At 40.9% G+C, this 21,960-nt stretch overlaps 1 protein-coding gene across 9 annotated transcripts in view; it reads left to right on the top strand.

Annotated features, from left to right (window-relative positions):
• The window catches only part of ADGRB2 (adhesion G protein-coupled receptor B2), a 706,559-nt gene that overhangs the window by 507,254 nt on the left and 177,345 nt on the right, over positions 1-21,960 (top strand). For all 9 annotated transcript variants that reach the window (XM_077481962.1, XM_077481967.1, XM_077481965.1 and 6 more), the window contains 2 exons: positions 2,065-2,166; positions 2,448-2,554. In XM_077481962.1, the coding sequence (XP_077338088.1) occupies positions 2,065-2,166; positions 2,448-2,554 (209 nt within the window). The remainder of the gene's footprint in view (positions 1-2,064; positions 2,167-2,447; positions 2,555-21,960) is intronic.

The following is a 21,960-nucleotide window of genomic DNA, read 5'->3' as shown; positions in this document are numbered from 1 at the left end:
TAATAATTTTGAGGAGGAAAGCACAGGTACAGGTATGCCCTCTGTGGTCAGATTTAGCAATTAAAATTGCAATTTGATCTGTAAAATCCTACATAAATTTGGTGAAATATTCGGAGTGAAAACTAAGGTTGATTTTGAGGAGTGTGAGGACTCAAGAAGGGGACAGCTTTCCAGGCTGCTGGTTTTGGGTCTTTCAAAGGAAGCAATGCAGGTCACCCTGGAATGGTAAGTGAAGAGTCTGGTTTCAGTTGGACTGCTCCAATTGTATTTGGGATCCCACATGTTGCACCTCAAACAAAAATAATGTAGCTTCAATACAAGGTAAAAACTTAGCATGCTTAAGAACTGACTGCTGCTCTTTTGTTAGTCACTGTCCAAATCTGCCTGTAGGCTGCAGTATAACCAAAATGTCTCTGAATCCTGTGCCCCGCAATCAATGAGATAGAAAGGTATGTTTATCATGTTTAAAACACTCAGATTTGCAAACTATTCCAAAATTCTAGTTGTTTAAACATGTCCCCTTATATCTGCAAATTATCGCCTATTTACACTTACATTAACACCAAATTTTACCTTTGCATTTCATTCATGCCTATGCATTAACGTACATTGGGGTTGATTTACTAAAGGCAAATCAACTGTGCACTAGGAAGTGCACTTGGATGTGCAGCTGCTGTAGATCTGAGGAGAAGATCTGAAATGAAGGAAAGCTCTGCTTATTTCTATCATTCGATTATGTACAATCAAAAAAGCTGTTTTTTATTTTCCTTACATGTCTCCCTCAGATCTACAGCGACTGCACTTCCAACTGGACTTGCAGTGTACTTGTAGTGCACAGTGGATTTATCTTTAGTAAATAAACCCCATTGCATCACATTTCAAATGGGCTGCCAATTCACAGGAACAGACCCAAATACAAGGGGTTCTTAGTGCATTACTGTGCATTATGGTGTGCTGCAAAGCATGTACATCGGAGCTGTGTTGCCAACTTCATAAGTGTGTTTCAGCCCCAATTGTTAATGCTAATGTATCATGGGTTATCGATATAATACATATTAGTGAGGGTCCCTGAGACCTGAAAGTTATTTCAAGGGTTCTTTTGTGTTAATGAAATTTAGAAAGGCTGATTTATGCTATTATTTAGGGTGCAGCTATATTAGACCACAATTTCCATAATGAAATTAAGTTATCATTTTATCCAGTGATTCTCACTGTTAATTCAAATAAAGGTTACAGTTGATGTATTCCCTATCATTGTGCAGCTTTTCTGCAGTACCCACGGTGGCCCTTGGTCATTTATTTCATTACACTGTGCAGTGACATGCAACTATCCATGGCAACCAAACAGGTATCAGCTGCCAGCAGTTTTGAAAATGATACCAGTAAAAGTTGATTTCTGCTAGATTGCTTTGGATTACTGCTTGTTACATTAATGATTATAGCTTTTCACTTTATTACTACTCATAATTTACTGAAAAATATTAGTGCTTTATGTGTTGTCACAGTTATTAAAATTCCAGCATAGATTATTTAAGATGGTTTCACACAATTTCCTATGTGCACTTCCTACTTTTCACGGTCTTACTTTGAATCCAATCCCAAATGAACCTTCTGTCCTCCATCACCTTGGTTCTCTGCACTTGTGCACATCTGCTGCCCTCAATGTATCAGGCATCCTACACATCTTTTTTGTTCTCCATGCTTTTTTTTTTTTTCAAACGTTGTTTCTTTACTCTTCTTTTGTGCCCCTTTCATTCTCTCAGTGTGCCTGCTTTCTCTCTGTGGGCTCTTGCTGACAGGCTAGCAAGCATACAATAAGGGAATAGCAATGAGTGTTCATGTTTCCTAGGAAGGTCACAGCGTGCTTTTTACACATATTAAAGAAGGCCAGATTCTCTGCATAGCCTCCCCTATGTCAAATACAAGGTGTATAACATGATTGGAAGCTGTGAGATCTTGTCTTCCAGGCTAACGATAACTGAGAATTCATGTTGGGTTGGGCTGGCAGCTTCTAGTTGCATAGTATTGGGTTTTTTTTCATGTTAATGCTTCTCTTCCTCACAGCATTACATGAGATGTGCAAAGATGAATATGTCATGTCTATGACCTGGAAGAAAGCAGCCGCAGGCGAAATTGTTTACAACAAATGTCCTCCGAATGCCACAGGTCAGTTTCACTTCACCATCGTAGGTCTCTTTTATTATCCTGTTCCCTATTTATCTCATCTCTCTACCATTTTCATTTACTGTTTGTCACTCATTCATATGTTCTTTTTCTCATTACTACTTTACCTTTGTGTATTCTTCATTGCAACTGCTGAACCTTATTTTTTCCTTTGCAATTTTTTTTTTTTTTACTTATTGCAATTTTCTTTACCTAGCACAGTTGTTTAAGCTTTCAGTATATGTTCCGCTCTCTTTGCTCAAACAATGTTTGTATTCCTGCAGGTTCGGCAAGCCGGCGGTGTCTGCTAAGTCCTCAGGGGGTTGCATATTGGAGTTCTCCAAGTTTTGCCCGTTGTGTTTCCCATGACTACAAATACCTTCACATTGCAGTAATTACAAATTTTTCTTCTTACTTTTGTGCTGTGTCTGTAATTGCTTATTTATAAGGTATTGTAATATGCACCCATAGCAGAACTAATATTTATTTTATTTTTTTTGAATTTCATTGTATTTTATGTATTTACTTAAAATATAACACATTTTTGCTGAGAAAAAAAAATCAATTGCAACAATGCAAGCATTTTAGCATGTTTTTCACAGAGCGTTACCTGCATTGTATGGGAACGCCTACATATATTTCCATATCTCTCTTTTTCCAGCCTCCACCCCTCATCTTGCTGTAATCACATAATCAGTCCCAGTGTATTCATAAGAGAAAAACAACAGGGCCCACCCATACAAGAAAATCACATTGCATTTTTTTGACAGTTTTAGAAAACCATAGCTAGCTGGAGGTTGTATTTTTTAAACAATGAGTGACAAAAAAAAACGTATGTAGCAAATTATCTATGTTAAACCAGTTTCTAAACAAAAATGGAGTTACCCTTTAAGTATTTCAATATTAGTAGATTATACCAGAATGGTATACTTTTTATTAATATTTATTTTTATGCATGATTTAGCATTTGTTTTTTGGGGGAGAACATTTATTTTGAATAAATGCTTTCCTCCAAAAATCTGTGTATTCATGCAGCTAGAATATTTAACTGCAGTGATACACGTAAGTTTGGAGAAAGAAAAATGTGTTTAAAAAAATATGTCAAACCACTCCTTTTCCTACCACCGCTGTTTCAAATAGCTCAGCAGAAGTGAAGGAATTGACATTTCTAAAATGCGAAATTGTATTGTTAATCTAAATAAAATTTAAGGGCCTATTCGTGATTATGTATTTGCAATTCGATTATGCAAATTGTTGATTGGAAATTTTCACCTGTAATATTTTCAAATGCATTTTTGGTTCATTCAGCATCTTTTTAGGATGCCATTAACTTCAACCTCTGAAACCATATACAAACTTCAGAAAGCAGCGCTCTACAGGGTCAGCTCCAAATGGACTTTCTATTGCCATCAGTGAGCAGGAGTTTGCTTTCTTAAAGTAACACAAAGAGAAAGTATTGTGAAGGGCCTTTTGAAAGGGCTCTAAAATAGTCCCTATCAGCTTCACCCAATCACACTTTTGTCAAATATCCATACATACAAACACAAACATGTGATTCCTTTTTGTTAGTCTCCTCCTTATTTATATTATTTACATATTTGGGAAAGATAAACCACTTGTGTAAAACAGGACAAAATATTACACTGTAATCCCTTGTTCATACTGCATGCCACTGACCATTAACTATGGGTTGTTCATGGCACAGATTCTCTTTGCTTTTTTTCAATCATCATTTAGCAATCATAAAAAAGCCAAGGGTTGCTATATGAATTTGAATATAAATAGTTTAGCGCTGAAAAGTGAAATGCCTCTGTATATAAACAGGGATAATAACACAATGATTTGAAAGTGATGATGTGACACCTACTTAGAATGAATGTGAATAAATATTAAATGAACATGACATGAACCGTGAACCAAAATGAATAGTGCACAAACAGTGAAAAATATAAACACAAAAGTATATACAAATGGAAAAAGTTCACTGTAAAGCAATAAAAAAAAACCATGATGTGCATATCCGAAAGCATAATCATCATAGTCTATAGAATGCCACCAGTGAAGAAAATCCACTTCCAGGGATGGTGGAAAACTGGGATTTTCAAAGACAATACCAAATGGAGTGACTCAGATGGATGGAGGGAACTTCAAACACAGTAGTCAAATGAAAAGATGGAGTACTCTTACCAGATGTGATGGACACACATACTTTCTCCTTCAGAAGTGTGAGCCAAATCCTTGAACAAGTAGATGATGGACTGAGCTTTATAGCAGCAATTTAAAGTGATTATAAACATTAGCTTTTTTTTGTTATTGTAAATAACAAACATGCCAATACCTACCTGCTCTCTACAATGGTTTTGGCTCCCATCACTCCCCCCCCCCCCCGCTCCCATCACAGCTTTTGATTGACAGCAGCGGGAGCCAATGGCTCCTACTACTATCAATCTGTTCAATGTGGAGAGCCTCTGCACATCGCTGGATCAAATCAGGCCCATTCAAGAAAAAGGAGGGGTCTTTTCACCTTAATGCATAGAATGCATTAGGGTGAAAAACCTTAAGGCTTTACAACCATTTTAAGGAGATTAATATTCCTCTTCAACATCCAAAGTTGTTTCAATAAGAACTAAATAGACTAAGCTCTTAAGCACACCAGACACAATGCACCCTTTTAACCCTCTGAATCTAACATCAGAGGGATGTCAACAGCACACAATCTTTCTTTTCATACTGGTCTGTACTCACTAATGTCCTCAGATTATTAGTTGCCTTCTTCCACTACCTTCCAGACACTTTTATTCCAGGGTACAAAACTGGACCCTCAGATGACCGCCCCTCAATCAGCGTCAGCAAACTCTCAGCAAAGTAGGGCTCCAGCTAGCTCCAAAGAGGTCTCCATAACCCGCAGGCACATGGCAAAATTGCCTAGGGGTTAACAGCCCCCCTAGCCTGTGATCTCCTCCTCAGGGAGAAAGACACCCCTGCTCTCAGTCTCTGAGTATTAATACAGACTCCCAGCCACCATCTGGGCACCTCTCCCCAGGGATTGGCCAGGGCAGCATAAATATTGAGCTGCTGATTAGACTCCGCCTGCCCACTAACTTCCAGAATATTTCTGGACAACCAGGGGGGATACAGTCAGTCCTGCAGCCACTGAAACACAGAACAGGCCAGGACAATGTAAACACTGCTTACTGTGCGCCAAACCTAAGTTTGCCTATCAATGAAATGCTACTCTACTGGATATAGTGAGCCAGAAATAAATGTACCGAATCTTAGTATCCATCTAGGAGGATGCTACATAAAAATAAAAAGGCATCTTTGGTTGTTAGGGCAGCTATGAGAAACCTTAGCTAACCTTTTTCAGCAGCTAGTAAAATGCACATAAAGTAAAGAGGGATAAATCTCCCCAGCAGGGACACAGACAGCAATAAAAACTTGAAAGTGGTTGAAATCTTTTCTACTAAAACACAAGTCTCTACAATGGCATAGGGAAAACAATTGCTTTCTATGTGCCATACTCACATCCAGACACTAGAGTCATGTGCAGTTTAGAGCTGTGGAGAAATATGCAGCATCCCTGCATTGTGTCTCACCATAACACACATGAAAAAAAAGTGAACCATGCATTAACATATGTATGTAAGAGAGCATCAATACACTTTTTCTATGCTATTTTGTGCAGATTATGGTGTGAAGACCTTAAAGGAAAATATGCTGCCACATCCCCAGTTAGTTTGTCTGTCTATCTGCTGTGGAATATAGGGGATGATATGTTATATCTAATTGTTTGGCTGACCATCCAAAAGTGTCAGAGAGGATTCTGCTGGTACTTTCCAGGGCCAGTTGTCATCAGAATAGATGTAGAGTTGTTAAATAACTTAGAGCAAGAAAGTGAGCCTGCAACAAGAAAGGACTGAAAGACATTGTTGCCCTTTAACCTCTTATACACAAACTTATATTTGATAGCAAGGTCAAGGCCAAGCAAATCAAATATAAGTCTAAGCCCTTGTACACACGATCGGACATTCCGATGGAAAATGTCCGATCGGACCGCGTTGTCGGACAATCCAACCATGTGTGGGCTCCATCGGATATTTTCCATCGGAATATCCGACCGACAAAGTTTTAGAGCTGAGCTAGAAAATTTTCCCACAACATGATCCGATCAGACTTTGTCCGATCGTTTGTAGAGAATTCTGATCGGACAAAGTGCCATGCATGCTCAGATCAAATTCCTAGACCAAAGCTATTGGCTACTAGCCTGAACGTAGTCCCATCGTAAAGAAAAAACTTCATCACATCCTGAACGATCTGATTTTCCGACAACTTTGTCTGACCATGTGTATGCAACACCGGTATCGGACAAAATCCGTCGGATTTTGTTGTCGGAATGTCCGACTGTGTGTATAAGGGCTAAGACTTGGTTTGTTCTTTCTCGCATTACTGAAAGAACACAGAACTGAAATAGCAGTAATTGTTAGTAGAAGAATGTAATTATAAGCAATGCTATTGCCCTATAGGTTCTGGAGAGCCATTGTGTAATTGTAATGTTTTTACCTGGTGAAGTGTTTCTAAAAGCAGAACTTATTTTTTAATCTTAAAGCTGAACTATAGGAAGAAATGTTATGCTAAATACACTATATACAGGTGTTCCCATACCTTCAAATAATTTTTTTGTGTTACACTGCACAGTTCCCTTGGAAGTTAAAAATCAAGCCTTCCTTATTCCATTCATATCCTATTTATATGGCAGGTAGCTACTGTTTCTTCTGTCTTCTTGCCACCAGTCTTATACATCCCCCCTGTAGTTCTCAGTAAAGCAATCGCTTGATGCAGTGGGTGGACACCATAGTCTTAGGCCGCGTACACACGGGCGGACTGTTCGCCCAACTTTGTTCGTCAAACAATCCGACAAACAGTCCGCTCAAAATTTGCATGAACGGACTTGACCACACACGATGAACGAACAGTCCGCTGAAAGCGTGCGCGATGACGTGAACGGCACGTACGACGGGACGAGAAATACGACGTCCAATACACTGCAATGCAACCTTCGCCATGTAAATCCTTTCTGAGCATGCGCAAAACTTAGTTTGTCGAACAAGCCTACACACGAGCAGACTGTCCGCTGAAACCAAGTTTCAGCGGACTGTCTTACGGAAATTCCGAAAAACTTTGTTCGTCAGACTGTTCGCTGAAACTGTCACTGAAACAGTCCGCCCGTGTGTACGCGGCCTAAGACTCCTGCTCTGATCCACCCATCTGCCCATTAGGCCAGGAGTCTGATTCATCTCATACAAATATGCTCCCCCCCATGTCCATACCAGGCCCTTGTTAGGATTTTAACGGGAACTCCCCGCCAATTTTTTTTTTTAAAACAGCTTGAAGTCCCCCCAAAATCCAAATCTTTGGGTCTGGCATAGATTTTAAGGAGAATGCCACATCAAAATTAAAAAAAAAATTGGCACTGGGTCCCCTCAAAATCCATACCAGACCCTTATCTGAGTAAGCAGCCTGGCAGGCCAGGAAAGGGGAGATGAGCGTGCGACGTACCGAGCTGTACCCAGCTGTACTCAGCCATACCCAGCCGTACCCAGGCATACTCAGCCATACTCATTTATGCTCAATCATCCCATCCATACTCAGCCATCCCCAGCCATGGCTCATCCATCCTCATTCATGTTCATCCATGCCACATCAGTTCTCATCCATGCCACATCCATGCCACTACGGCGCCTCACAAAAGTGTAATAGGTAGTCAAATTGGATTTGAAATGTATACCCCTGGAACACCTGATGGTGCTCCCAGAATGTTTGGCCTCTATGTTGCCAGACTGTAGAAAATTCATGTGGTATCGGTATACTCGGGAGGAGTAGGAGAATCTATTTTGGGGTGTCATTTTTGGTATGTACATGCTATGTGTTAGAAATATTGTATAAATGGACAACTTTGTGTAAAAAAAAAAAAAATTGCGTTTTCATTTTCTTTCCACATTTTCCAAAAACTTAATGACATGTTCAAAATACTCATTATGCCTCACAGAGGGGTGTTTTCCTTCCTTCATTTTTGGGGAGTTTCCATTGTCCTGGTGCTCCAGGGCCTTGAAAGGTACAAGAGGTGGTCAAGAAATTATATGTGTAATTTATCCTCCTAGAACACTTTATGGTGCTCTTTGCATGTTGGGCCTCTGTATGTGGCCACACTGTGTAAAAGTCTCACACATGGTATCGCCATACTCAGAAGGAGGAGTAGAATGTGTTTTGGGGTAATTTGTTCTCTGTATATTCTGTGTGTGAGAAATAACCTGCTAATATAACAATTGTGTGGGAAATAAAAGAAAAGCTTGATATTGCAAAGACTCGTGGGAAAAAATTACAACTTGAAAAAACTCACCATACCTTTTACGAAATACCTTGAAATGTCTACTTTCCAAAAAGGGGTCATTTGGGTGGTATTTGTACTTTCCTGGCTTGTTAGGGTCTCAAGAAATGAGTCAGTACATCAGGTGTGGTCAATTTTCAGAGATTGGCATCATAGTTTGTGGACTCTAACTTTCACAAAGACCAAATAATATATACCAATTTGGTTTATTATTTATTATATTTACCAAAGATATGTAGCAATATAAATTTTGGTCAAAAATGTATGAAGAAAAATCACTAATTTGCAAAATTTTATAACAGAAACAAAGAAAAATGCATTTTTTTTACATAATTTTTGGTCTTTTTTCTTTTATAGCGCAAAAAATAAAAAACCCAGCGGTGATTAAATACCACCAAAAGAAAGCTCTATTTGTGTAAAAATGTTTTAAAAAAATGGTAATTGTCTTTAAAATGTGAGAGCACAAAAAGCTGAAAATTGGTCTGGTTAGGAAGGGAGTTTAAGTGCCCAGCAGGTAAGTGGTTTAGAAACAAATTAGCAATCAGGTGTAAACTTTACAAATGAGGCCCTTTGCATTTTTAGCTTGTACTACACTGTCCAGAATGAGAGTTACTAAAAAAGAGGCGTGCGGGACCAAACCACGGTATTTCAGAGCATGTCTTAGTTGTAGGTACTGGAAAAACCACCTCCGATCCGATGTCAAAACTGCACTAGAGTTGTGCAGATGTTCAGCAGACATGTTTATCTGTTGTGTGACAGCAATTGTTTACTTTTTCACAAAGGCTATTTATTTTGTCATATCCGTTCAACAAGTAACTTTTGATCCTGCCAGAAATTCAATAAGCATGCAAGTTCCTGTGTTTTAGGAAGTGTTATCTCAAGCACTGTTATCAGCCCTGCCCGCTTCACTTCTGTGAACTATAGAACAGCTCCTCCTACTTTATGGATGGGTGCGAAAAGTGTTCTGTAGTCTTAACACACCCCCTGTCCTGGGATGACAATGCTGTTCCTCTATAGATTTAGTATGAGGCATGAGCTATGTCACCTTAGGATGGGAAGTATGTTACTGGCAGGTTCAACAGGTGAAACCAAAGGAAAAAAATGCCTGAAAAAAGACAAATGCCATCAACACATCTAAGGACTGGTAGGCTGTAATAAATTACATATTTGTTAGAGGATTTAACAACACTTTAACAGCTTTTTGGAAGTCTGGACCATCATTACATACAATACAAATGAGAAAGGAGCTTTTACCTCAAAAGCCTTTGCTATTTAAAAAAAAAAAAAAAAAATACTTTTATTAGCTAGTTGCTTTAAAAGATCCAATTTAGGACTATATATCTAAACATATTATAAACATACTATATATCTAAACATAGTTTTTTCTAATTATTTGCTCCATGCCATTGTGCAGCATGGAGAGGATCTCTAAGGAAATGCTTATTTTCTCTTTGTACAGAGCCCTTGGGCTACTGAGTCACCAAATAAAACTACAGTTATGAATATATCCCTATTTTAAGGGATTGCCTCTAGAAAATACTTTTCTTAGCATAGCCCTCTTTTCTGTATTAATAAGTAGAAAAATGCCAGTTTATGAGATATAAGATAAGAGGGCAAAAGTAGTAGAGGACAAAGAAATAAAAGACATCAGCAGTTTTTAGACTATCACAAAAGTACAAGTTGTAGATACATTGAATTATTTGTTACTGTGCAATATATATATATATATATATATATATATATATATATATATATATATATATTGCAATACATTACATCCTTAAAGCCTTAAAGTGTAGACTATAGATAGATTCATTTTTATTATAGTAATATGTATAAAGGATTTAGAGTGTACTGCTGAACATATTCTAATCTAACACATTCAGCATTTAAGAAAAATTTCTTGACATTTGCGAGCATTTGATTTTTAATGGAAAATGTGGTTACTATAACATTCACCCTATTTATAGCAGGATGGATACTACATTTATTGCTCATTTACTTTTTTTAAAAACATTTGCCAGTCTGAGAAAGTGAAGCATTGTATTCTCTAACAAAAAAAGTACAATAATTGCCAGTAGCAAGTGCTGAACTTTTCCATTTATCCAAAATTGCACGTAAAGTGTTACTAAACCCACATTATTAAATTCCAATTGCATATGAAGTAAAGCATGCTTGTTATACTCACTATGGAACCTAAGGGGTTAACCATCCACATTGTGTAAAAAGGCTGTTTGATCCTGTCTTCTCTGATCCTCTCCTTCTTCCACCATTCCCAAACCATCTCTTGATAGAACAGAGCCTTGGGGGCAAGCTGCACATGCTCAGTTTGGTGTGTATTGCTTGAGAGTTGTTGTTTTTTTTTCTTGGGAGAGTGCATGTGATCAGCACAGGGCCAATCAGTACTGTCCAGACAGAGGGTCAGGGGTCCTATAGACTTATAGGACAATCAGTGGAGAATGAAAACTCCTCCTTCAAGCTTTAACCAGACACTAATAGAAGTCACAAGACTGCTATATACTGTTGATGGGAAAAGGTATTTAGCAGTTTATATTTACTAAAATAATTTAATTTCCATGTTCTGTGTACTGTGGGAAACCAGATATAGTGAATGCAGGGTCTTGGGTTTAGTAACACTTTAAGCGTGTACATAAAATAAAATAACTTTAAAAACATTTTTAAAATAGAATTTATATGAAACCAGCATTGGGGTGTACTTTTGTGGGGGTTGGGAGTCTACAAAAAAAAATGGTTCCTAATGCCCAAAGAGGTTTCATGATGGGCAAGTAGGTGACTGCTGTATCCCCGGCTGAATTGATTTGATCAAGGGTGCTTGTGTGAAAAATATATTTAATATTTTCTTTTTTTAATACCTTCCAGGATTCAGTGCTGTGTCTCCTGTGCTGTCTTCCAGGCCAGTCTGTCCCTTGCTGTGTCTCCTGTGCTGCCATGATCCGCCTTCTTCTTTTCTCAAATGTATTTAGAGAAGTAAGGGGGATCCTAGCAGTCTGATGATTTAAAGGGCATTGGGAACTCTAACAAAGGTGTCTTCCATGTGACACTGCTGTCTGCATGTCTATATTTAGTATTGGCCCAAACATGCACAGTAATGTTACTGTTAAGAACAAAATACTGTAAATAGTTTAAAAAGAAAATAATATACTGTTTATTACATATATTTACTTTAACTGTTCAGTTCCAGAAAAAATGTTATAGCACCATGGAGAGCTCCAACAGGGACACATGCAGGTTTGAATCAAATCAGCTTGTCTACCCAGGCATGTTTATAACTGGTATTCAAGAGGTTAAAACAAGCTCGCTGCTGCTGCTTTATATGCCTTTCAGATAAAAGTGATCTAGGCTCTGATAACTTTTATTTACAGGGCTCTGCAGTTAAGTCACCTCTCAATACCTGCCGCTGGCTCCAATAGCCAGGCAAGTAGCTATTCAAGTATAATCTGTGCTAGCCTCTGAGACACTGGGGGTCTAATGAACCTGGATTTGTCACCTAACCATGCTATCACACATGTGGCTTGTGACAGCACTAAAGATATATAATAAAAATAAATAAATAACAAAACAATTGTAAAATGATAATAAAATAAATAAAAATAATTAAAAAAATATTAAAAGTACAATAAAATGAATTTTAAAAATATATATTAAAAGTACCCCTGTTGCCCCATACACATCAGTATACAAACATGCACAATGAATAATGTATTACAGATTGTAAAGTTGCTTTTATATGTGATATACGTTTATATAAATTACATATAAACTGATAATAATTGCATTTGAACATATCTTTTTAAACATGTTTTCAGTGTGTTCAGTCTTAAGCCAACTACATACAGACCAAAAATGTGGTGCATTTGTACCACTGTCTGTTCAACAGAAGAAGGTCTAACGATCGGCTTTAGGAGAATGGTCCTGTTGCAAAACCAGCTTTCAATAATTGCTTGCAATCAATGGCTGCAGCACTGATTAGTGTATTCTGAGAGGTTGGGAAGTCCCCGCTGTAAGAATACAAAGGCACAGTTGGAGTGATCCCTGCATATATGAAACCTAGGCTGCCTAGCATTGAGTTTTCTATCTTTTGCTAACACTCTTGTAACTGAAATCTGTATTTGTGTTGACAAAGGAGCTATGACTCTCTTACTCGTCTTACCATATTTGACTCCAAGCTCTCTATCACACCACACATTTATGCTTTGGCACCTACACATTATAAATGTCTCCAGTATCTGCAGGGAATACTAACAGGTGCACTTAAAAGAGAAGTTCAGGAATAGGGATGAGCCGAACACCCCCCCCCCCCCAGTTCAGTTCGCAGCAGAACATGCGAACAGGCAAAAAATTTGTTTAAACACGCAAACGCAGTTAAAGTCAATGGGACATGAACATGAAAAATCAAAAGTGCTCATTTTAAAGGCTTACATGCAAGTTTTTGCCATAAAAAAGTGTTTGGGGACTCGAGTCCTGCCCCAGGGAACATGTATCGATGCAAAAAAAGTTTTTTAAAAATGGACGTTATTTTGGGAGCAGTGATTTTAATAATGCTTAAATTGAAACAATAAAAATGAAATATTCCTTTAAATATCATGCCTGGGGGGTGTCCCTAGTATGCCTGTAAAGTAATGCATTTTTCTCGTGTTTAGAATAATACCACAGCAAAATGAAATTTTGCGGCTATAATGTATTGTTGGATCCCGGCAATATACCGTATATACTCGAGTATAGGCCGACCCGAATATAAGCCGAGGCCCCCAATTTACCCCCAAAAAAACTGGCAAACTTATTGACTCGTGTATAAGCCGAGGGTAAGACATGCCTGTCCATCCCTGTGTGTGTGTCCGTCCATCCCTGTGTGTCCGTCCATCCCTGTGTGTCCGTCCATCCCTGTGTGTCCGTCCATCCATCCCTGTGTGTGTGTGTGTGTCCATCCATCCATCCATCCCTGTGTGTGTGTGTCTCCATCCATCCATCCATCCATCCCTGTGTGTGTGTGTCTCCATCCATCCATCCATCCCTGTGTGTGTGTGTATCCATCCGTGTGTGTGTGTGTGTGTGTGTGTGTGTGTGTGTGTGTGTGTGTCCAGCCTACCTGTGTCCTGAGCCTTTGTCCCGAGCCTCCGTCCCGTGCCGAGCCTCCTTGCCTCCGTGCCTCGCCGCCGTGCCTTGCCTTGCCTCCGTCCCGTCCCGTCCCGTCCCGTGCCGTGCCGTGCCTTGCCTTGCCTCCGTCCCGTGCCCTCTTCGTTCGTCGGCGCCTCGGCGGCCATTGTAAAATTCAAAAGCTGCGCCGCCGCCTTCGCCTGTGATAGGCGGAACACTGAATTTCCCAGCAGCCTGTGTTCCGCCTATCACGTACATCGTATCATCCACGTCCGTAGTACGAGGATGATACGAAGTCCGTGATAGGCGGAACACAGGCTGCTGGGAAATTCAGTGTTCCGCCTATCACAGGCGAAGGCGGAGCCGGAGGCGCGGCTTTTGAACTATAGAATGGCCGCTGTCTGTCTGCTCGACACGCTGATCGAGCGGGCAGACAGCGATGACTCGAGTATAAGCCGAGGGGGGCACTTTCAGCCTCAAAAAAGAGGCTGAAAATCTCGGCTTATACTCGAGTATATACGGTAGATGAAAATCATTGAAAAAAATGGTATGGGTTTTCCCCCCAGTACATTACCAGGCCCTTCAGTTATGGTATGGATATTAAGAGGAACCCCGCACCTAAATAGAAAAAATGGCGTGGGTGGGCCCCCAGGCACTATATACTCTGAACAGCAGTTTACATACTATATGGCCTGCCCTATATACTCTGCTGAAAATTGGGCCTTAGGTGTTGGTGGTACTAGAACACTGTAAGCCTTCACAGTTACCCTTGGTGGGCGCAGAAATGGGCCCTGCTGTGAAATACTATATCAAAAACTGTAATTACGTGCCCCTGTTAAACAAGAGCAAAAAATTGGACCTTGGGTGGGGGTGGTGGTGGTGCCCTTAACCAAAAATATTGTTGGAAGCTAGCATCATCAAGATTGAGGAGGAATAGGATAGTCAGCATAGACATTCTTCAAGGGATCCCGCATCCATAGAAGATTTAATCAGTTACATCAGCGTCAGGTGCTTGACAGCTGCTGATCCAAGACTGATTCATTTTTATGAATGTGAGCCTATTAACAGAGTCTGTGGACAAGCACACTTTTTGATCCATTATAAACCCTTCAGCACACTGGATGCAGGACAGATCAGTAGCTCAATTGCATATTGAGCAAGTTCTGGCCAGTAGTCTATCCGCAAGACCCAGTAACCCAGTGGATGCTCTGTTGAAAAGGTCTCCAACTCTGCTCTTGCCCCTAGATATTCCTGCACCATGTAATGCAGACGCTGGTGATGGTTGCTTGAACCCACCAGACCTTGGCGCTGAGGACTGAAAAATTCTTTAAAGTAATCAGTCAGCCAGCCACCTTCTCCACCGCTCTTCCTCTGACTCAACAAAGCCACAGCAACATGTTGTCCAGCACTAGGAAATTGTAACCTCCCAGGGTCTGAAAATGCATTGAACAAACCTTTCTTCAAGGCCTCCTGAAGATGTTTCATCCTCTGCACCCTCTGCGAAGGCAGGATGAGTTTTGCAACCTTACCCTTGTAACGTGGATCAAGAAGCTTTGAAACTCAGTCATGATCCCTCTCCTTGATACCACGAATCCTAGGGTCCTTTTGCAGGCTTTTCAGAAGCACGCAAATGCACCATAAGTTTGCAGAGGCATTTGATTCTGAGTCCTCTGGGTCACTAAGGATCACATGATCCGTAACTACCTCCATTCAGCCACGAACAACTCCTTGGGTTTCTGGAGACTGAAAACGATCCCTTGAAGACTGCTGCTGAGTGTTATCCTCTACATCCAAGCTGACACAATCCTCCTCCTTCTCTACTTCCTGTGTGTTTAGCAGGCCCCCAGGAATGCTATCGGGATAAATTGGGCCTTGAGAGGTAAGGAAGTCCTCCTCTTCCTCCCACTGTTCTGCCTCAAGTGCCCTGTCCATGATTCCACAAAGTGTGTGCTCCAACAGGAAGAATAGAGGGACAGTGTCACTGATGCATGCATTGTCGCTGCTCACCATCCTTGTGGCCTCTTCAAATGGTGACAGGACAGTGCACTGGGGACAGTGATCAGTAGCCACTGGCATGGCGAAATGAAGCCAAGCTCCCCTGACCCTGTCCTGGTGCCATTCTCACACAGGTACTCATTGATGGCCCTCTGCTGTGTGTGCAGCCACTGCCAACGTTGAGTTTCACCTGGTGGGCATGTCACAAATGAGGCGGGTGGTGTGCAGGTTGAATTACATTTGGTTGCATTCCATTTGAATGTCAGCCAGCCGAGCACTGGCATTGTATAACCAGCGGAAATGACCACAGACTTTTATGGCCTGCCTCAGGAGATCCTGAAAGCCTGGTTACCTGCTCAAGAACTGCTGCACCACCAAATATGTGTGCCAAACATGCAAAATGGGTCAAGTGTCCCTGTCGGAGGGCAGAGAGAAGGTTGGTGCCATTGTTGCATATAACCATTCCTGGCTGAAGCTGGCATGGTGTCAACCACTTCTGAGCCTGCCCCTGCAGAGCTGACAGAATCTCTTCCCCAGTGTGGCTCTTGTCCCTTAGGCAGACCAACACAAGCACCGCATGGCATCTTTTAGCCTGACTGCTTGCATAGCCCATTGGACACTTACAGAGCACTGCTAGTTCAGAGGACAAATCTGCAAAAGAGGCCATAGAAGAAGAAGAAGAGAAGGGGGTGCAGGAGAGAGCTGTGGCAGAATCACGACTAGCATTTTGGAGGCACAGTGGTAGAACAAGCTCCAACAACACTGAACCCTGTCCTGTATCCTTCCCAGCTGCCAGTAGAATTACCCAGTGCACTGTGAAGGAAAGGTAACATCCCTGCCCATGCCTTCTGGACCATGAGCCAGCGGTAATCTGCTTCTTACTGCTGACTGCCCTTTCCAACGAGGTCAAAACATTGCCTTCCACATGCCGGTAGAGAGCCAGAATGGCCATCCATGAAAAGAAATGGCATTTTGGAACCTGCCACTGAGGTACAGCATGTTCCACAAATTCATGAAACTGGGCAGAGTCTTCCAGCTTAAAAGGCAGCAGCTGCAGTGCTAGCATTTAGACGCTGAGCATGTGGATAGCTTGGACCAAATTTTTTTATGGTTCAGCAACTGGGGTAGGGAAATTTGCCTGCTAAAGTCAGATGGTGGTGTACTGCTAGCAGATTGGCTGCAAGTACTTGGGACACCTATTGCTATACCTTCATTCCTCTCAGTGCAGGTTTTTGAGAGGACTGAAGTTATAGTAGGGTTGGAGATCCCAGATGAAGAGCAAGGAGAAGTCCACCTTTTTCTTTGATGTGGGTCTTTCAAATGCTGTTGCCAACCGACTGCATGGCAGGTCGTCATATGTCTGGTCAAGCATGTGGTGCCCAAGCAGCTGCTGTTCTGGCCATGCTTGAGCCACTTCAGACAGGTTGCAAAAAGCAATGGTGCAAAGGTGTTGAAAAAGGCCCACACCAAGAAACTTTTAAAAGTCAGCAAGGAGTCAGCAGCGCCCTGTACCTGCAGAGCTCTGCAGTGTGATGCAATAGGGTGGCTGCCCTTAAGCTGCCCCCTAGAGGATATCCTTCCTTGTTGGAGTTATGCCTCCGCCTTCTCCTCCTCCTCCTCTCTTCTCTCAGGCAACCAAGTACAGTCAGTGACCTCATCATCCCCTCCCTCTGTGTCACTGGAGAAAACATGGCAGTATGCTGCAGCTGGGGAAACATGACTGCCAGTTTCTTGTCCTTCTTGGGCACCCCCTATCTCTAGGCTCATGTTACTTCCTTCCTCAGCCTGGGAACCAACATTGGAGCATTCCAATCACTGTGCATCCTCCAGCAGCATGTACCCAACACTGTGAATAATTCTGGGGACTCCAGTGCATAAAGGTGGGGCTACAGAAGGAGTGACTGTGGACAAGAAGCCGGTGGAATAGGCTGCTTTGGCAACTGTGTTGGAAGGCACAATACTCTGAGCCTGGCTGACAGAGGATGAGGGTTTTGTTATCCACTCCACCAACTCTTCTGCATGTTCTGGCTCAATAACATGCCCAGCAGCAGAAAAAAAGGACAAGCGTGCCCCACAGCCACCTGCAGAGGATGCCCCATGTCCATGACCAGCACTGTTGACTGTAGACACAGAGGCTGCTTGGCCTCTTTTAATAGCCTGTGAGTGTCTGCCTCTCCTTGGTGGCCTTACGGACATGATGAATATTTTGTTTTGCAACACCACACTACACTGTATTAGATACTGTGTACACCACCAGAAGTGTAGTAGAAACTGTACACACTGTATTAGATACTGTGTACACCGCCTTCACTGTATTAGCAACTGTACAATGGCTGCACTGTATTGTGTACTGTATTAGAAACAGTACACCATGGAATGCACTGGAGATATAGGCTACACTGGATGCAGAATATATATATATTAATACACTGTCTGAAGTGTACACTACAGAATGCACTTATATTTTAATACACTGCCTGCACCGACTCAATATAGAGTAGACATTGAATATATAGTCGATGCTAAATGCAGAGTGTAAAAAGTGCTACCGTGATATATATATATATATATATATATATATATATATATATATATATATATATAATCATGGTAGCACTTTTTTTTTTAACTGTGCAAAACATCTAACTAAAATCATTGCCTTTACATTTTCAAACTAAGAGTCATTTTGTATTCTTGCTTGCAAAATGTATCAATTCTACAACAAGTTCAGCAAAACACAAAAATGCTTTTTTCATTGAATAAACCTAAACAACATATATATTCTGCCATGTATAACACACATATGAAAGCAAGCAAAATAATGTAATCTCCTGTTGCCTGTACAGCAGCAAGAAAAGTGGTCTTTAATTTCCGGCCACAGCACAAATGCATTCATGGCAGACTGAAGTTGGCACACTCATTGCATGCTCCTTGCATACTGGCTGAGCTGTCATTGACAGCTCTCGGTCATGGCTCCTGATTTGGAGCCAGTGGGACAGGTTCTCGATCATGTGACTGCTGTGTGAGCCGATCACAGTGGTCACATGATAGAGAAGCTGCAGCCTGTCCCAGGCATTAAAGTTCACCTAAAGTCAGGGGCAGCATTAATGAGTGAAAAACAAATGTAATATAAGCAAGCATGGTTTGGCAAATATATAAATTAAAGTCATAATTTATCAGCCACTTTTTGTAAATAATGATAGCCTGACACCCTTAAAATGCCATTTATTATCATTTTCAGCAAACATAATTCTCTACTGCATATCACAGCAAAAAGCAATTTGGCTGTCCTCTAAATGTCAAAGTTTCAAGTGTGTCCTTAAAACACATTTATTTGTGAACTCCTAACACCCAATTATCTTGAAGCCTCTTAATGTAATTGACAACTCTATTCCTTGACCGATCTGTTTTCCTGTCTTTCATTACTAATTGTTACCCTTAATCATTATAATGCTTCAAGTCTGTGCTGTTTTTACTGGTCGCTAAGGATGAGCCGAACACCCCCCGGTCCGGTTCGCACCAGAACATCTGAACAGGCAAACAATTCTGAAGAACACACAAACACCGTTATAGTCTATGGGACATGAACATGAAAAATCAAAAGTGCTCATTTTAAAGGCTTATATGCAAGTTATTGTCATAAAAAGTGTTTGGGGACCGGGTCCTGCTCCAGGGGACATGTTGGATCTCGGCAATACAGATAAAACCCATTGAAAAAAATGGCATGGGCCCCCCCCCTAGTCCATTACCAGGGGACTTTGGGTCTGGTATGAATATTAACCACTTCCCTACCCGCCCATAGTAATATGACGCCCGCAGATGGGTATATGGGCCCTCCAAAATCCATACCAGAGCCTTATCCAAGAACGCAACCTGGCAGGCCACAGGAAAAGAGGGATGATGAGAGAGCACCCCCCCCCCCCTCCTGAACTGTACCAGGCCACATGCCCTCAACATGGGGAGGGTGCTTTGGAGTCTGACACCAAAGCACCTTGTCCCCATGTTGATGAGCACAAGGGCCTCATCCCCACATCCCTTTCCCAGTGGTTGTGGGGGTATGCGGGCGGGGGGCTTAATGGAATCTGGAAGCCCCTTTAACAAGGGGACCCCCAGATCCCAGCCCCCCTATGTGAATTGGTAACTGGGTACCATTTCACAAAAAAAGTGTCAAAAATTGTAAAAAAGACAAGAGACAGCTTGGGACAAGTCCTTTATTAAAAAAAAAAATAATAATAAAATGTCCTGCGATGTAAATCCGCGCCGCCTGATGGACCGAAAAAAAAAAAACCTCCATGGGAGGCTCCCTCTGAGTGACACTTATTCTCATTGACAGCTGTTATATAGCTGAGGGCGGGGCCCCCGGTGACGTAAACGGGTGACCTCACCCCCTTCTGACGCTCCCCTCTATAGGTCGAGAGACCCAACAATTCATTACAGTTTTAAATGACCCTTTTTCCTTTAGAAATGTAATTTTCCTGGGGTACTGTTCTAAACACGGGAAAAATGCGCCACTTTACAGGCATACTATAGACACCCCCAGGCATGAAATTTAAAAGAATATTTCATTTTCATTGTTTCACTTTAAGCATTAAAAAAATCACTGCTCCCGGAAAAACTGACGTTTTAAAAAATAAAAATTGCATTGCTACATGTCCCCTGGGGCAGGACTCAGGTCATCAAACAATTTTTATGACAATAACGTGCTTATAAGCCTTTAAAAGGAGCAGTTTTGATTTTTCATGTTAGTGTCCCATAGACTTAAACGGTGTTCCGGCTGCTTTTGAATTTGCTCCAAACACTGCATATTGTTCAGTGTTCGCCGAACATCCGAATAACCAAAGTTCGGCCAGAACTTATGCTCGGGCCGAACTATTTGCCTGTCCCTACTGGTCACCAACATCTACCCTTACTGAACATTATTTATGTTTTTCCTAAGAATAGTTGGCTGACTAGCTTATATATTATTCTTATAAAATTATGTTTTTATGTACATGCCACTTTGTACAAAATAAGTTTCTCATTTCAATCTAATTTTTTGAAGTTTTTAAACAAATTTATACAATAGATATGGTCCACATACTACAAACAATCAGAAAAATTATATTATAAAAATGTACATAACATAAAACATATTACACATAGACATATATAGACACCCTACAAAAAACCTTACCTGATAAATGGCATGAACTAATTGAAATACTATTAATGAACATCTACCAATATAAAAGCTTTTATATTATGAGGAAAAATAAAATAATACACTGGGTTACGTACTATGTTGGACGCCTCGTAAGAATAACCCTGTCATATCTTCCTCAACATCCTCAAAAAAAGAGGATGAAGACAGAGATAAAGTCAGAGACTATTGAAGATACCATAGTATAGAATGATAACAATGAGGAGAGATACCTGCCCTTGTAATTATGTTTATATTCCGTTTGAGCCTATACCATACAACAAAGGAGTTATTGGAGGGTGTTGATCTAGCTGGTTAATCCTGCAATAGTCACAGAGAAATTAAAGTTAGTTTTGATGAGGAGCCAGTGACCCTGAATACCACTGTGTGATATCCCATAAACTGAAAAAAAAATGTACCGCCAGTATTTCCGTAGGGGGCTTACCTTAATAGGCTGTGCTGCTAAAGAGTTCCCAGTTGTACACCATCTCACCATAAGGAGGCCAAAAGGTCGCCTTATATGCCTCCAACCCGGAAACAATTGTCAAAAGTGGGCTGACACCGAGCAGTGACATCACCGGGTCTGCCGCTCCCAGTGCGCACGCGTCAACAAAAGACTATGCGCACATACGACCAAGGCCGCTATGGAGATCCCACAAACCAAGGAAGCAGGAGGAGGAGCCCCTAAGCAGAGGGAGGAGACCCGTCCTGCCAGAGAAGCGCATGTCCACCCCTAGGAGAATTAACTCCATATGCCCCAAGACAACCCAAGATGGAAACAAAGTGGCAAATTGCACTGGATAGAGAACAAATATCTGAATATGGTTGCAGTAGTAGATATAAACAAATATATATTGACTGCCTAAAAAGCCCGTAAATAATGGAAGCAGACAAATTACTGTCGCTTCACATCTATGAAGGGACAGCTCAGTCAAAAATAGTAAACAAAAATATTAATGTTGTATAAAAAGTATTTTGATCAAAAATTCTCACCATAAATGATCAACATTAGATCTGCTAAAACAAAATAAATAAAACAACAATTTTAATCAATCACAAAAAGCAATTAAACCCAGTGGTAAGATTAGGAAGTTGAACAAGATTTAATTCCAGCAAGTAATAT

Source organism: Lithobates pipiens, unplaced genomic scaffold (genome assembly GCF_037356315.1).
Source record: "Lithobates pipiens isolate NorthernLeopardFrog02 unplaced genomic scaffold, aLitPip1_a1.2 Scaffold_16, whole genome shotgun sequence".
Classification (NCBI taxonomy): Eukaryota; Metazoa; Chordata; class Amphibia; order Anura; family Ranidae; genus Lithobates; species Lithobates pipiens.
This window is presented reverse-complemented; position numbering and strand designations above follow the sequence as displayed.